At 39.2% G+C, this 18,077-nt stretch overlaps 1 protein-coding gene across 2 annotated transcripts in view; it reads left to right on the forward strand.

Annotated features, from left to right (window-relative positions):
- Window positions 1-18,077, forward strand: part of LOC108441067 (myosin-IIIb) — a 59,052-nt gene that overhangs the window by 1,279 nt on the left and 39,696 nt on the right. For both annotated transcript variants that reach the window (XM_017720358.2, XM_017720359.2), the window contains exons 3-5: window positions 447-577; window positions 8,034-8,136; window positions 17,603-17,705. In XM_017720358.2, coding sequence (XP_017575847.1) covers window positions 447-577; window positions 8,034-8,136; window positions 17,603-17,705 — 337 coding nt within the window. The remainder of the gene's footprint in view (window positions 1-446; window positions 578-8,033; window positions 8,137-17,602; window positions 17,706-18,077) is intronic.

Here is an 18,077-nt window from a genome sequence, read left to right on the forward strand (position 1 = left end):
TTTAAAGTAAAGTAAGTTTTTTTGCTTCTCCTGTAAAGTTGTTATTTTCGAGATACAAGGTTTTCTTCCAACAGCAGCGATATGTATGGAACCGTTTTCAGAACGGTTCTATATTGAACCAAAAAGGGTTCTGCTATTGCTATGATATCAAGCTTGTAACAATAGAAGAACCCTTTTTGATGCTTTATAGAACCAGTTTCAGAAAGTTCTATGTAGAGCCATATACAGCCCATTCTCACCATGCAAAGAGCCATTTAAGCATTAAATGGCTCTGTATAGAACTCATTGTTCTAAATACAACCACTGCTTTGATTAAAGAACCCTAGAAGAACCATCTGTTCTAAGTGTGTGGAAAATAAATCACTCAGACACTCTTTATTGTCATTTTCCTTCATACGTACTTTGGCTTAAAGATCAGGTGAGCAAACCATCTAAATGTCTTTCAGGTGTCTGAGAGGTACAAATGCCGTGAGAAGAGTTCTCTGCCTCCACATATATTTGCTGTGGCAGACCGAGCGTATCAGTCCATGCTGGGCCGCCTCGGCACGGGGCCTAAAAACCAGTGTATAGTCATCAGGTGAGTCCCTGAATTCTCTGTGCTGGTGCATTTTAGAGCAAGAACCTCAGACCTCGTTCATGGAGGCCTTTTTGCGTTCCTGCTTGGTTCACCCATAACCAGACATGCGGAGACAGGTCTGTTTCTGGCATGTCGTGGCTGATGAGGAATTATGGAAAGAACTTCAAATGTGGTGTAGTTTGTTTGACAGTAAAATAGAGGTTAAAGCTTGTTTTATAGACTTGCCCTTTGTAGTATTGTGCAAGTCACCATTTCATTTCATTTCCAGTCCAAAATGGCCATTAAAGAGACTGGATTTAAGAAAAGTCCACTTGCTTAAGAAAAGGAGAAAAAAACAGGCATTTTTCGAAACTCAAGTTCCAAAAAATGATTAAAAGACAGTGAAACTTCAACTTCAGTGAGAAAGTGAACTTCAAACCACCATTTTGTGTATAAACCACCAAAAGTGTGACCTCAGATGATCAGTACCACAGTGCTCTGAAAGGGTGTGAAGCTGTCAACAAACTGTTACTGTGAAAAGGAAATGGACAAGAACAGTAACAGTTTCAAATCATAGAAAGAAGCTGCTGGCGTTCTCGGATCACTACACCGGCAACCCCAGAGCCCACACCTCACTGTTGAGCATGTTTGGGATTACTTGGATTGGAAGAAAATGAAAACATCTTCTAAGACTGAACTTTGGAGGTGTCGAAAAACATTGCTGTGAAAATCTGAAAGCAAGTCTTCTGAAAAAAAAGCTGTGATGATGACAAAACGTGGAGCATGCATACTGAACAATTTGAAACATTTAGTTGTAATATTCTGGTAAACGTATGGTTCCTGCAGGCAACCCCATCCATTCACAAGCTCTTAAATATCCTAACAACCTCAGCTGCACACTGTGGTCAGCTATTGTAGTAAATCTAGGGACCAAAGAGAGTATAATGCAAGTATTTCTCTGTTAAAAAGCCACTGTATGTAAAAATCGCTAGTAATACTCTGATGTCTTGGTCGCTACCTGGTGAAATTTCCCATTAAACCTTAAATGGTTAGGCACTGAGGTTGCTGCACCATTTGAGGTGTAACATGAAAATTTGATCATGAAGCTGGCGATTAAAAAGACAAGTTCAGCTTCATATCACCGAAGAATTCTTGGTAGCAATAATAAGTAATTGCCCCCCTCTCTCCTACAGAGCAGCGCTTAGTAGCTGTAGTAATGTAATGTAGTTTTTTGTTTGTGCTCTTTTTTTATTCTGTGACTCGTTTGATTGATTGATGCGTAAAACTGAAGTGAATGAATCGCGAGCGCCCACGCTTTCCAGTCTCCTTCGGATAAATGGCAAATGTCAGTGTGATTATACCATTATTGCTGTAGTCTGGAGACAAAGCAGGAAAACATGTCCTGATTATTTTTACAGGCTATTTTATATATGATTCTATATATATGAACCTGTCCTGTCATGTGACAAACAAGTGAGATCTCCACAGCTGGAGGCGGCGTATTGGAAATGACCGGAAAACCTCGTCTCGTCTGTTTACGTAAAAGTGACTGACGAGAACTGATGATATATCAGGTTCTTGAAGGGTTGTCCCATTTCATAGGGTGAAGATTTCAACCACTACCCCTTGTAACTCGGTTTCAAGGGGGAGGGTTACACTCGAAAACAAGGGGTAGGGGTAAAAATAAGACATGGGATTGGGCCTTAGATTGAGTCAGCTATATCCTGCATTCTAAATGTGCCACTCCTTGCCATGGTGAGGAAAAGAATTTGCCAACATTTGAGTCCTGTTGTATTTTTGCATCCTCCATGTGACACCGTGGTAAGCCGCTTGTTTTTCCATCAATAGCGTAACTACTGGCCCTCTGCCTATCTCTGCTTACGCAATTTACACCCATCAGTAATATGTAGCTAAAAATATACCTCAACCCATAGCCTGCTTAAGAGCAAGAGGCTCGTAAGACCCTGCCATCATCACTGGAAAGGTTCACTGAGCACAAACATCCTTTTTGAGCATGAGGCTGCATTTTTAGCTGACCGCAATGTGCGTTTGTGTTCGGTATTGCAATCAGTCTCCAGGTTTTTCAGAGAAGAGCTGTCCACATGTGTAGATGTAAGATACTGCTCTAATGCGTTTCGCAGAGGCTTGCTGCTCAACCTATGTCTTTTCCAAGTGTAGTATTTGTTAAATAGGTGGTTTGCTGGATAAATGCAAGACTGCATTTGTAATTGTGTATGATATTGAAATTTCTAAGGTTTATAGGGTGCCCCTCTTGTCATTGGGGTGGTATGCTCAAGGGTACATCTTAGTACCTTTACTCAGGAAAAACATAATTGTACCATAACGCAGACAGTTGTATTGACTCCACACACCCCCGCTCGTCTCCAGGCGTTTTATTTCATTTCTCTGTTTTAAAACGTCATGAATATGTGGAAATATAGAATTTTCCACTGGGAAAAACTGTTTAAGATACACAATCGGACCTTAAAACCTTTGAGGGTATATTTACCTTGTTTGCATCATGATGAATGAGAAAGGTACCTGCATAGTATCTTTATTTATTTATCTAACATTGTAAGAAAAAAAAGTAATAAAGTGTAAAAAAATGCTTTGTGGGATAATTGAAAGCTTTGGATTGCAATTGTATTGGTTTTGGTAATAAGTTGTGCTAAAGGCCAACCTGAGACTATAAAGCATGTGCTGGTTTCTAGGAAATGAGGCATAAGCCTGCGGTGATTCAGCAAAGGAATTTCACTTGCTGTCAATGTGTTTTGCTTTCTTAATTGCTAAAGTGACTTGCTCTTTAAAGATTCTTCTCCGAGACAGTGAGCAAAGCCTGTGGTTCAGTTTTCCAGGGGTCTGCTTGGGTTCAATAGCAAGCCCCACCAACCCCCAGCAGGGTACAATAGTGCCATCTCCCCTAGTTACCATGCAGCTGGAGATGAATGAGGAGGGGGGGTTGGGGGATGTCTGTGGTCAGTGGTGTAGAGAGTCCGATAATTGCCCAGACGACAAAGCAAGAACACACTCGTGCACACAATGACGACATAAGAAAACATCCCTATACGCATTTGTATACCTGACTGTGTTGACAGATGTAAGCAAGGGTTGTATTTGTAATGATTAAGGTATAAAAAGAAAGGCATGATCTCATCGACCCAGTACTGCTACAGTATTGCTTTATGGTATTGATGGATAACAAGCTTTAAATGCGTGATATTCAATGTGTATAACATAAAACAAACATAAAAACATAAACAAAAACAGAATACGATGATTTGCAAATCCTTTTCGACCTATATTCAATTGAATACACTACAAAGACAAGATATTAAATGTTAAAACTGATACATTTTGTTGTTGAATTCAAAATTTTATTCACTCATTTTGAATTCGATGCCTACAACATGTTCCAAAGAAGTTGGAGGGGCAACAAAAGACTGGGAAAGTTGAGGAATGCTAAAAAAACACCTGTTTGGAACATTCCACAGGTGAACAGGTTAATAAGAAACAGGTGAGTGTCATGATTGGGTATAAAGGGAGCATCCCTGAAAGGCTCAGTCGTTCACAAGCAAGGATGGGGCGAGGTTCACCACTTTGTAAACAACTGCATGAACAAATAGTCCAACAGTTTAAGAACAACGTTTCTCAACGTGCAATTACAAGGAATTATCTACAGTCCATGTATAAAAATACATTTTTATAAATATAATATGTGTGTGTAATTTTTTTTCCCCCCTAATATGTTAAATTCCACAGAACACAGAATTTGTGCACTACAATTAGCATAAAATGTCATATTTGAGTTAGTTCCCTGTAAGGGATGTGTCAACTTAATTAACTCTTAACTCTTGCATACGACCATATCAGCATTTTTCTCCCTTATAAAGAGCAGGTGCTGAGATGTGGCCCTATGACGTTGTTTACACGCTATTATTTTGATCTGTTTAACTCTGTAGTCATTTTTGTTGGGTTTAATAGAAGGAATTTCCATGGTTTTCTAAAGCTGTATGTGAAGCTAGCAATTAGTGGTATTTAATTAATGGTGTTCTCTACGTCCGATCTTCAATCTCTTCCTCCCGCTGAAGTTTGGTGGCATTTCCTGTGTTAGTAAATAGATTGTGGCCACAAACGTGGATTTGCAAGCTGTATTGCTCATGCAAATTCCCCAGATGAGCTTGTACACTCCAGCCCTTCAACATTAAGTGGTCCAGAGCACTGTGAGGCTTGCAGCATTTGATTATCAAATGGCTTTTTCAATTTCATTAACTTGAAGGTGTTGATTCATCTGCATCTTAGAATGTTGATTGCAACAGATTAAGAGTTATGATTATATCAAGTAAAACATATCCGGTTTTTGCCCAAAATAAAATGATCTGCAATTTTTCCAACATCTACTAATGTTTGTTTAATAATTTAATGTAGTAATTTAGTTGTCAGAGGTGTTGGATCGGCTTTCGCAGGACTTGTTCAGACAACGTCATACGTCTTTACATCGTAATAGCACACATACAGGCTCAAGGAAGGTCTGGCTTGATGTTTAGGTCTCAAATACAAATTCAACATTATACTGATCCAGATATGATCAAAATAGTAGATATTCACTCATATCCTTCACCAATTTTTGACTGAGTCTCTTGGAATACAGTGTTTTACACACTCGTAGTCATCAGATTCATTCGCTTATGCAAGGACTCTGAAGGACCATGTTACAAAATGTCCTGCTTGTTGCATGCAGTTGCACATTTCCGCCAGAGAGGTCTCTAAATCCCCAACACTTACGTAGTGCAACTTTGAATTACATTATATCTGAGTGAAATGAGACTTGATGCATTAAAATGTATCCTAATAAAGAAATAAGGACTTATCATTTTTATAAAACGATGACAAAAGCCACCAATGTTCAATAGACAATGTAATTGACTAATAAACTCAAACAGTATTTCCACAAAGCAGTGTAGTTCAACAATAGGCTCTGGTAGCCAAGCACCTAGAGATGCAGCAGTACACGGTATGTTATGGTTCAATAGGCACCTGAACCACAGCATAACGCTATGCTTGGGACCACCTATAATTTCCGAAGCTTGTTGTGCTGCAGACTACATGGACGTTGTACATGCAGAACATTTCTGGAGCCTATCACAAATTCCCTGGAGCCTGTCAGCACTCTGTATGTAAATAAGAGCTGAGGAGAAGAGAGGAGAACTAAAAACAAATAATCCCTCGGCACCCAACATGACAATGTCAAGCACTAGTGTCACATAGAAAAGTTAAGGCCACCAGATACCGCATCGCACAGCACCCAAACATTCGAAACCTTTGCTTCTAATGAAGGTCTGCACACTGGCACTGACACGTTGGCCCAGTCTCATTTCATCTTTTTACCCCCACCCCTCATTTTTTGGTGCTCTGTAGGCAACCCTACCAGTCTGTAGTGATAGCAGAGGAGGGAAAAGTTTAGCAACCTCACTGCTGCGCGAAGAAAGATATAAGACAATTATTTATTATCGTCCACTGCAAATGTTATGGTGATGCGAAAGCTTAAGTCAGCTATTCACCAGCTTCTTGCTTAAATTTTCCCGTTCTACCTTAAATGGTGCAGCAGTTCCATTCTGTCAAAGTTAGCTAGCTAGCTACTGAAACATTGGCATGCTATTAGCAATTTTTTATGCTTGTTATGAAGAAAAGGACCATAATACATTGAAATGACATCACACTAAGATAATACAATGGTGATCATCATTTTTATAGCCATCTTACAAGTTTTTATTTCTTTCTTTTTTTCTTTTTTAATTTTTCTTATAACATTCTGCTTGGAATGTAACTCTGAAAAACCTCCGTTTGGAGGTGCCCTAACACTTCACCCTACCCCTCTGTCTCAACAAAAATCGAGCACCCTATCCCTAGACATGATCGTGCAAAACGGAGGGCTAAGGACTAAGTGGTAGGGGTGAGGGGGTGAAATGGGACTGGTCCTTTGAGTCAACATGCAACAGTGCTCTTGACTTCGTCAGGCAGTCTTTTAGGTGAACAGATAATAGTAAGTTTACCTCAGTTACCTCTCACTAGTGCCTTCCATCGTCATGCTGGAGCCGAGGGATTGTTTTTTTAGTTGTCCCTCCTCATATTTGCAGACAGAGCGCTGATAGGCTCCAGAGATGTTCTGTCTAATACTGCGTGCACCAATTTTTTTCTTCATTTATCCCTTTGAACTGGGGTCTGGAACTCTAGTCATGGAGGGACTAAATGCAAACATGCACAAACATTTTGGGGATTTCTCCTGCTCAAACACACCTGATTTAAATCTTCATTTATTAAATGTTCTTAAACAGAGAAATTACCAAACAGTGGTGGAATCTGGCCCTCTTTAGAATTTACCAGGCTGTTATTGTTACTGTACCCTTTAAGACTGCTGTAAACGAACAGAAAGCAGTTCAAGGAGAAATACTTATAACTTCATTGTGAATCAGTGGAGTTAAACTGCTTTAGACAGGCAGGAGTGATTGCATTTTCTTTTTTGTGACATCACCAAAAACAGTGGATTCAAAATGGGCTGGGTTATTCTCATCAGCATTTTTTAAATGTACACACACTATCACTATATATTACAATATGAACAATTACCGCTTATATATCAACATATAAACATAAACCTGAATGACTTAATTAAGTTTCAATAGATTTTAAGTAACATATTCCAATTTAAGTTGCCAAATTCTCATTACAATAATACATTGCAGAACATTTTTCACAGCTTTTCTCTTGTATAATGTCAGATTATAGTTACGTATTGAAAAATGTAGCGTTCTGCAATTTTCTCACCACTTCCGCAACACATCGACAGCAGTTAAGGTATTTTTTTCTTTTTTGGAGTGACTTCTTTAAAGTTCACAAGAAAATGTTAAAGAGATTAATCAGTTAAATATGATAATAAAAAATAAACATGGACATATTTCGGTAATGAGAATAAATGGAAAAAATGTCGAACACAGTGTGTCAGTTATCTGTGTGATGCTTATGACCCTCAAATATGGATGTTTTGAGGCAGTTTTGTGGAAATGGTTCAATAGGGACTGTAAGGACTGGGAAGTGAACAGTGTGTTTTGAAGGTTTAACACTGTTTGTGTACTACGTCAAACCTTTATTTACAAAAATATCACAATATTCATATTAAGAATTCCGTTCTCTATTATATGAGCCATTTAATACAGAATTCAATATACATAATACAGAAATCAGTATACTTCATGAGTATATAGAGTACTTTACAAGGAACAAAAACTATCCATTTTATGATGATTCGTAATTGTGAGGACAGATTTGCACCCCTAACCTTCAGTGTTCTGTTAGACAGTGTTAGGTTTTCGTCTGGTTTGAAACGCTTGTTTCAGTGGTCCCAGCACTGATGTTAGAAATATGTCCCCCCATTTTAATCCCAGTCCTCACTCCATGTTGTGTGCTGGTTCCATTTCCACAGTGGCGAGAGCGGGGCAGGGAAGACGGAGAGCACCAAGCTCCTGCTGAGGCAGCTGATGGAGCTGTGCCGGGCCAACTCCCAGCTGGAGCAGCAGATCCTGCAGGTAATATAATATTATCCTCTCATCTCGCAGAACAGCGGGGTCCTCCTGGAGCGCTCATTTGAATGCAGCCTCATGGTTTGCACATGTCCAAGTCCCAAGTTAAGCCCGACTGGAAGTGGTGGATAATTGAGTCAGCATTTTGTGGATTGTTATTACTGAGATTTGTGCTAGTTCAGTGGGATTGTAGTGCACTGAACTCTGAGCAAACATAACAGACGTTGTGGAACGTGAGCACAGGGTTCCAGAGGATCAGGCAGGAATTCAGCTGTGATGTCAGAAATATTATAAGAAAATAGAAAATATTATCTATGATGTTATAATATTGTTCTTATCACCTGATAACATCTTTCTGGTGAGAAGGATTGCGTTTATTGAGTGCTATTTCATTTTATTTTGAGTCAAAATGGGCAATATATAAAAGTTACTCAGGAGATGTTTGAGGAGATTAAATCTAGTCCAGTTGCATACGGAAGGGGAAAGTCCAAGGGAAAAAAATTTTTAAAAATGATGAAAAGCTATAGAGAAACTGGAACTCTTAACAGCCACCTTTAAGACCTGGTAAACTGTCCCCATCAGATAAACGGTACTGAAAGCTTTCATCTTTCAGAGAGAGGAGAAAATCAAGCTCCACTCTTGCTCTAGGTGTGAAAAAAAATCCACAGGAGTTTCTGTCCATCCTTCTACTGTGAGACGACGACTCAACACTATGAGTCTGAAATGATGTATAGCTGTCAAGAAGCCCTTTACTGAGAAAAGGAAACGGACAAAAAAGTGCTTTGGCAAATCAGACAAAGAAGCTGCTGAACTTCTCAGAAAAATGGACAGACTACACCTGAATGTGTTTGGAATTATATGTTCATTAGAAGCGGAAAGTGCAACCAACTTCTAAGACTGAACTTTCGAGGTGTGGAACAATATTCCTTCAGACTTCTTTAAAAAAGTGAAAACAGGTCTTCTGAAAAGAATGGAAGCTGTAATAAAAGTGAGTGGTGGAAACACTCCACAACAAGACCCAACTCCATTTCTTCTTTTTACCCCCACCCCTTGTTTCTGAGTCATCTTGCCCCTTAGAACTGAGTTATGGGCAGTGGTTGGACAACCTTCTGATCAAAAAGAACATTACTTTAACAGGCTACTAGCACTGCTCTGTAGGCGACCCTGCCAGTCTGCAATGATAGCAGATTGTCCCTAATTCTTGGGTGATATGAAGCTGAAGTCAGCTATTCGCCAGCTTCTTGCTCAAATATTCCTATTCCAATTAAAATGGAGCAGCTGTTCTGTTGCCTGAGGCACCAGTATGTAATTGCTGCACCATTTAAGGTGGAATGGGAAATTTAGCTAGCTACTGAGACATCAACAAGCTAGTAGTGTTTTTTTTTTTTTTTTTTTTTTTTTTTTTTTTTTTTTTTTTTTTTTGATGTTTGTTATGAAGAAAAGGACCATAATACATTAAAATGACATCATTACACTAAGATAACACCATGGTTATTGTGATTAAAAAAAAAAGAAAATACTTTCATTTTACATTCTTTTGTCACTTGTGCAGTCATCTTGCAAATTTTTCTTTTTTTCCCCTCATAACACTCCGTTTGGAGTTTGCCTTGGAAAGACCATGTAGGCTGAACACTTCACCCTACCCCTCTATCTCAACAAAAATCCGGACACCCTTCCCCTAGGTGTGAATGCACATAATGTGTAAGGGCTAAAAGGTAGGGGCAAGGGGTGAAATGGGATTGGGCCTAAATACTGAAAAGAAAAAGTATTTAGTTGTTGGAGCTCCTGTCATTTTCTGTTAAAAGTATGACACTGGAAAACTTCTACCTAATGACTGTATTGACTGGAAGTTAGATGAAAGGTGGTCTCTGACTTATACGCACAAAAAGAAATGGAAAAGATTTCCCTTTCTGGAAATGTGATTTATGTTGTTAGCTTTTACAATACTGTTTGAAGTTTTCTTCTGTAATTTTAAGAATAGAAAACAAAGCAATCCGATCAAAACAAGGTATGTCAGATTTGTAAGACTCTTGTATGTATAGAGTTTGCTAGTAGAAATGGGTCCATTCGCTTTAGAAATGCAAGGCTCATAACATTTGCTTATCAAATGTCCACCAGCTGTGATGTCGAAAGGCTTGGAGAGAAGGCAGACATAAAGCAACTCCCTTAACGTATCTGTGAGCTTCAGCTTATCACTCCATCCTGATGAGGAAGATTGTGCAATTATTGAACAACAGGCGCCCTTAATGACGTGAAATGGAAAAAAAAGTGTCATTGTCATTGTTGGCATTCTGACTTTGATTCTACAGCTTGTGTTTTGTAAATGAAGCAGATGCCAAAAATTGACCAATATATTAGAACCAGAATAGGTAGAAGACAAAAATACTTTGATCACATCATGTGAACCCGAAATGGATGACCTTTTATAAGCAGAGCTACCACAGATCATTGAGTGCTGATGTGGAATTGGTTTTAGCTAATGGTCAGCTGGCACTCAGCCTGGCAGCCTGAACCCATCTGTAAAGTTCAGACTGTTTATGTGAAAGAGGAAGTTGAGTTTTGGAGTGAGGCCAAGTGTGAACCGCAGCTATTGATCCACTGCTCGTCTTTTTCTACATGTTACAGACATGAGCTGATCTTCAAGATGCATGTAGAATTTCAGTGCTTTCGCAGTATGGAAAGAGCAGAGTTTTTAGAGGCTGTAGCTCTTTGGTATCATGGAACTGGAACCATGGGTCTAAATCTCATAGCTCACTACTTGATTTAATTGTAGTTCTTTAGGATGTGATTAAATAGATCATGAAATCTTGTTTAAGTTTCGATATGATTCGATTTCTTTTTTTATGAGTTTCATCATGATTCAATTTTTTTATTTTGGACAGTTTTGCTGCAGCAGTGTGATTTATTTTGATTAATTTGATAGATACTTCAGTACATTTGAAGGCAAATATTTTTGTTCTTTTACTCAAGTGGAGGTCTGAAGGGAGGAACTTCTGCTTTTACTGGAGTAATATTTTACTTTGGGTATCTCTACTTTAACTCAAGGACATGATTTGTGTACTTCATCCACCACTGCATTACACTTTTCCCACAGTTCAGTGCAATTTTTTCATTGGTTTCAGTTTAGTTATTGAATTATTTTCACCAGTTTTATTATTACTTTGAAAAATATGATCTGTTTCACCATGATCCAGTTAGATTGTTTTTGACTGCGTGAAAATAGCCTGAGAATTTAATACTTTTATGATATATATATGTGTGTGTGTGTGTGTGTGTGTGTGTGTGTGTATATATATATATATATATATATATATATATATATATATATGTATGTATGTATGCGTGTGTGTGTGTGTATATATATATGTATATGTGTGTGGTGGCGTGGTGGGTAGCGCTGTCGCCTCACAGCGAGGAGGGCCTGGGTTCGATTCCCTGGCCGGGTGACTGGGGTCCTCTCTGTGTGGAGTTTGCATGTTCTCCCCGTGTCTGCGTGGGTTTCCTCCGGGTTCTCCGGTTTCCTCCCACAGTCCAAAGACCTGCAGTCAGGCCAATTGGACATGCTAAATTGCCCCTAGGTGTGAGTGACTGTGTGTCTGTCTGTCTGCCCTGCGATGGACTGGCGACCTGTCCAGGGTGTATCCTGCCTTCCGCCCGAAGACTGCTGGGATAGGCTCAAGCATCCCCCCGTGACCCTGACGGAGATATTAATATTGTAATCCAGTTCCATGCAGCTGAAGCAATATCTCCACATAAATGCATCATGACACCCTAACAGGAACCCTAATGTTGGTATGCATTTCAAGTAAGAGCTATGACTTATGAGAACTTGTAAGAATGATTCAGCCATTCTTGTGTAGTTGTGGTAGTTGTGTAATGTGGCTTGATCAAAATCATTCTTTTCATGGCTCTCGCTTGTTTTGTAACTTGAATCATGTGTTCGTCAGACATGTTTTTCTTGTTTAACCGGTACAGAATGGTGAGTCTACTCCCAGGTTACTGCTGGCTTAACAGTTTCGTACTGAAGATGCAGTGCTGTAGGTTTTCTGTGTTGTTGTTTTCTGCTTATAGCCCAGTGGAGTGAGTTTGTATCCATTTCAATGAAGGGAACTTGCCGTTGCTTTAAGTATATGGCTGAAAGACTGTGGATTTATTGTAGTGTATAAGAAAAAAGGAAAGGAAATGAAGGATCTGTGTGAAGCTCTAGTTGAGGTCTTTTACGTTTCTGGCCAAGGTCAAAGGAAACATGTTGTACGGGGCTGGTGCAAGGCTTTCTTTCAGACAGTGGATTTTTTTGACCTCTGCTTTTTATTTTTTTTTATATCAAGTCCTTATTCCCAGAAGGATGTCTTTTAAGGAACAAGTTGACATTTTAAGCTCATTATTTCCTCCCCTATTTGGTCGTATCCAATTCCACCCTCCTTCCTCCAAGTCATACGATGCCAGTCACTTTCAGGCAGCTGAACATGCTGGGAGTAGAACACTAACCACCAGTTCTGTTACATTAGCTAACAGATGCCCGTGCTGGCTATCATCGTGCCAAGTGATGGGAGGTAGATGGGGGGGGTGCATCCTACCCTCATCCAGAGTGAGCGAGGCCAATTGTGCTCTATTGGACTCCTGGCCACAGACATTTGTAGCATCACTGGGGCTCGAGTTTGCGATCTCCTGATTACAGGCCCAGCTTGGCCACACAGACATTTCTTGACCCCAAAGTTTATTGTTTATTATTTTAACTAATATAATAGCTAATATAGTCTGCTCTGTAAGTTATAGTATAGAGAATATAAAAAATATTAATGATTTGAATATAGGTTACTGATTTGATGTCATGAATGACTGTAATATGTTAGCCCTGTGTAACTTCACAGATTTCAAATAATCAGGAGTAAGAAATAAATAAAGAGTGTCCAGTAAGATGTATGGAGCTGTAAATGATTGTGAAATGACTGAAGATAACATGATAAAATACTGCATAAGTTTTTGTTGATTTCCTAAGTGACACACCTTTTTCCTGCAAATCTTAGTGTACATTTCTATTTATTTACTGATTTTAGCGTATTTGAAATTAATACATAAACATAAAATACAAAATATACCATTAATTTTATACAGGCTACATTTTAAGTTTTATTTCCCCCAGTATGTTAAATTCAGCATATAAACAGTTATTGCGCATTGTAATGTCTAGAAGTGTGTTCTCTGTAGACGATGTGTAACTTATTTTCACAGTTTTCAATATAACATAGTTATGGGGAGTCAAACTTTTGCATATGGCTGTAACTTCTTAGTTATGTTTAAATTATTGAGAATGCTTATGTTATAACAAGCATTCTCACAGCAGTCTCACAACACAGTGTTGAATAAAACCTCTAAAAATACTTTTGGTGTCTAATATTAAAATCTGCTCTGTAAGTTATGGTATAGAAAATGTAAACATGTTAATGATTTGAAATTTAACGGTATTTTACATTTCATAAGGGTCAAGCTGAAAAAGAGAATCGTGTAAAAACGGAACTTATCTCGGTGCATTTCATCAGAAAACCTTACTGTCGTGCATACATCCATTACTGATGAACAATGGGATGTGCTTTGGTATACATTCAGAGATGTTTCAGGCTCTTCCACGTTCTCACGGCTGTGCTGGTAGGACAGGAAGTCTGGGGGAGGTTCAGAAATAGGGAGAGCTGCCTGACGCTATACAAAGTCTTGTGTGAGAAACAGTTGCCTCTGAGGAATTACATCATTTGGAGGAGTTAACACAGGGCTGTCATAGTAATGCACACGTCTAGCACAGCTGGTGTGAACTGAATCACTGATTATAATTGAAGCGAATCTGGTCTCTCAGAACGACTAAAAAAGGCTTCAGATATTCTTGTTTTTAAGGATGATGTTGAGAATGGATACTTCAGTACTATTTAAATCTATGGAATGATGTTCAGGCCAATCCTGTACCTCCTGCCCCGTTCAGAACTTTTTAGTAAAGCTCACAAAGTAGTCTCGTATATCACAGGTCATGTGATTGGAGATCGTAAGAGTGTGTGTGTGTGTGTACTTTTGTGGGTAACTTGAGTCATGGGAGGATCTCCAGAAAGAGCACGGGAGTCCCACCAGTCAAAACAAACCGTTTTCCAGACCTCCGGCTTTCTTTTTTCGCTTTCCTCTCTCTCGTGGCCTATTTGTTAACTGCTGGCTTGAGGCAAAGCTGCTTGAGCAGCACAATAGGCCTGCTCAGCATCCTCACTGACTTACTACACCCAACTCCTGGGTTTGCCCATGTGGCAAATTCTCCTTCTGCAGACTGAGCTGTTCATGTTCCGTGTGTGTGTCATTAACCCCATCCTGTCTCATTCTTGTGAATTATATAGACGGCTTTATGTGGTAGAATAGTTCCAGCCCCACTATCACAATATTTTCAATGTTTTAATGAATGTTATCAAGGCTATTTATGTTTTCTTTTTTTGGCACTGAAAAAAATATCACTGATAAATGACTATTTTTATAGCAATGTGGGTCAGAATGCCAGGGACCCTGCACAATCTGGCAACCCTGAACTGGGGTCTGTATTTGAACCATCACCCTAAATAAAGATAAAATATGTTTTTAAGCTTGTTAAGCTGTTCAAAGCCCCTGCCACACACGCTGGACTCTTGCCTGGTGTCTGAATTGGACAGTTATCTAGCCAGTCCGCTCTCATTTATAGTGATGCACAACACTGGATTTTCTGAGGTCAGCTCTGACCATTGACTCCTGCCACTGGAACTGATGGAGTCGATTCCTCCACTTTATTGTAACTAAGACGGCGCCAGAGCTGTTGATAAAGAGATCCAGCAGAGATTAATCAATCCTAAACCTTCACCCACCTTTTGAGTAGCTACAGTTTATAGTGATATGATGAGAAGCCAGTTTAGTTCATGTGAGGTGAAGGGAAACTCAGGGTGATGTGTTAACTTCACTTAGAAAACCAACAAAATGTGTGATTTGACCAGGGCATCTAAACTTTGCGTATTGTTTTCCATAAAGTGTCTAAGCTTCTTTACCAGTTCTTTTAAAAAGGTTTTCCTGTTCCTCTTTTCACATGGCTAAAGTTGGCTTCAGATTCAGATTGTTGGCAAGCTGGCAAATAAGGGGTTAACTTCAGCTTCAACCTCTTTTCCATCAGGTTCTGTAAAAAATATTTTTTCTTCTCATTTTTTGTTCCTTTTGTTTCTAGTAATTGTTTTATTGTGACCCTAATCATGAACAAAATGAAGACTTGCAGTATCGAAAATGTTTTTATGAACAGAGTTTGTGCTTGCCGTGGCTGGTGAGCAGCGTTAGCATTGCTGAAAGTCGGTAGTTAAACAGACTCATGCTGCGCAAGACTCTTTCCTGCACTGCGATCGTCTCAGTCAGCAGGATGTAACCTGAGGCCATATTGTTGACATTCTGTCAGCATAATGTGTGTGAGCAGTTAATGCCACCTGTGATTTTCAAATCCTTACCAAATTCATAAGTTGTCTTTGAGACCTGATTGTACCTTAGTGCCCATGATAACATGTGTAGATGTTTGCTGAGGCAGTATTTACAGTAATTACAAACACACTGCAGGAGCTAAGAGCATACAAATCACTGGAATCATTTGGCCTGTGGAAAGGTCAGTGACATTCAGTGGTCATCTTCAACTCCACCATCAAACGCAATCATGATGGCAAAAATTAGTGATGGCAACATATGTGTTTGATGGGAATTGGTACTTTCTGCTAATGTTCCTGTTTCTCAACAAGCTAAAGCACAAGAGATATTTTTAATAGTTACAATGCATAAGTCAGTCGTTATTCAGTGTCCGTTATCAATCATGAACAATTATTAAAACTCGAAAATGTTCAGAACTAAAGAATTCTTCCTTCACCTAACTCTACCTGTGACAAAATGCTGAGAGCAGACTTGGTAGCGTTATGGGAAGATGCTGAAAAATTCTTTTCTCGCTAGGAAAAGATTTCTCCTTCACTGGCTCGGCTCGTCAGCCTTTTTCCCCTCACGGCATCAGACAGGAGGGATGCTGTAAAAGCGTACACCATTTTGTTTTTCTGGTTGCTGTTTTTACTACAGCCACTAACCACACGGCACACCATGGCTACATTTTATCTTTCTGGATATTTTCTTAACTAAAGGAGTGCAAATGGTGGATCTACGAGCACCACAATCACTGTTGTCATCACTGCACTGAACGGTGGTATGTCAACAGTATGGTGGCGGTGATGGGTAAATACTTATCTCAGTTGAATAAGCTTACATGGAACCAGAAAAGACATTCTGAATTTTGAACGTTGTTGTTGTTGTTGTTGTTGTTGTTGTTGTTGTTGTTGTTTAAGCAAGCAACCTCATTCAAACTCTATTTTTAGAGAACCCTTCTCTGGTGCAGCTCAAATTGCTTTAAACCTGCATACCTGTGGCAGCTCAAATTGCTGACAGGTGATAAAGTTTAATGGTAATGGTACCAACAGTAAAAGAAATTCTGAGCATTTAAAATCATATAAGGCGATGATTGAAGGTAAATTAGAGATGCATTCAAATGAACTGAGACACTTTCAACTGTTCCTTAAAAGTGTGCACTGAGCTTGACAGTCTAATAAAAGGCGGACAGTTTAGAAGAGTAGTGTTTTCTTTTACAGAAGGTATTTGTTGAAGGTCAGTATTGGTCAAAGAATGTTGGAGATGGAGCTGCTGGGTAGAAGGAGAAGAGGTAGACCTCAGAGAAGGATTATGGATGTAGTGAAGGTGGACATGGAGATGGTTGGTGTAAAAGTAGAGGAGGCAGTGGATAGGGCAAGATGGAGGCAGATGATCTGCTGTGGCGACCCCTAAAGGGAGCAGCCGAAAGAAGAAGAAGAAGATTTGTTGAAGGTCAGTATCTGCAGATCTAAGATCACATGTTGGAATATGAACCGATGGACATTCTGTGAGGAAGGCAGGTCCTGGATCATATCTTAAACTAGTAGCAGAAATTTAAATAAGCAATAAGTAAATCTGATTTATGCTGCAGTGTGCTTAAGAAATTAACGAAAGGCGATTTTGCTCTGTATCTTACAAGTAGCACACGTTTAAAAAAAAAAAACACTGCAGAAAATCATTGAAATTTTCCTTAAAGCATGTTTGTGGTTTATAAATAATAGGTATAGTGTGTGGTAAAGCAGACTAGGGATGGCTATAATTATGGTTCTTTTCCATCAAATAACTTCTCGTAGTGTTCATTCCTAAAAAAGGCACACTGCGTGTTCTGCTGTTGCTGTAAGGTTGCTTGTTTTCATTCTGTGATTTTCTCTGGAGCACTGCAACTAAAGTGGGTCAGTCTGTGGGATATGTGCTGATGAACAGTAAAAGGTGTTTACCTCGAGGCCTGAAAGGACAAACATACAGTTTCCCAGCTTAAATTAGTTTTGTGGCGAACAAGCCAGATTCTTATGCTCTTGTGTTTGTGTCTTATGAACAGGTGAACCCTCTTCTGGAAGCATTTGGAAATGCCCAGACGGTCATGAATGACAACAGTAGCCGGTTTGGGAAATATATTCAACTGCGCTTTCAGAATTCTTCAGGTGAGTTTATTAGGCACAGTAACATAGAAATGAAGAATGGCTGTCATAGCCCTTTGTATTTGTAATCAAGAATTTTACAGATTATTTTGATGATTAATCAAGTAAGCAGACAAAAAATGGACTTATAAACCTTGCACAGCAAAAAAGGGAAATGAGCCCTTCTATAAATGAGCTTTGACACTATTGGAAAAAACAGTGCACAAAGTTTAGATGCTTCTGGTCCAAGGTTGGTTTTCTAAGTGAAAATAAGTTAACACATCCTGTACAGTGAACACACTTCTGTAGATTTTAATGTACACCTACTGTTTATTTGCTAAAAATGGGCACCAAATTGTAATAGATTTATCAGTGGAGTCTCTACACTATGTAAGA

This window comes from Pygocentrus nattereri, chromosome 18 (genome assembly GCF_015220715.1).
Source record: "Pygocentrus nattereri isolate fPygNat1 chromosome 18, fPygNat1.pri, whole genome shotgun sequence".
Classification (NCBI taxonomy): domain Eukaryota; kingdom Metazoa; phylum Chordata; class Actinopteri; order Characiformes; family Serrasalmidae; genus Pygocentrus; species Pygocentrus nattereri.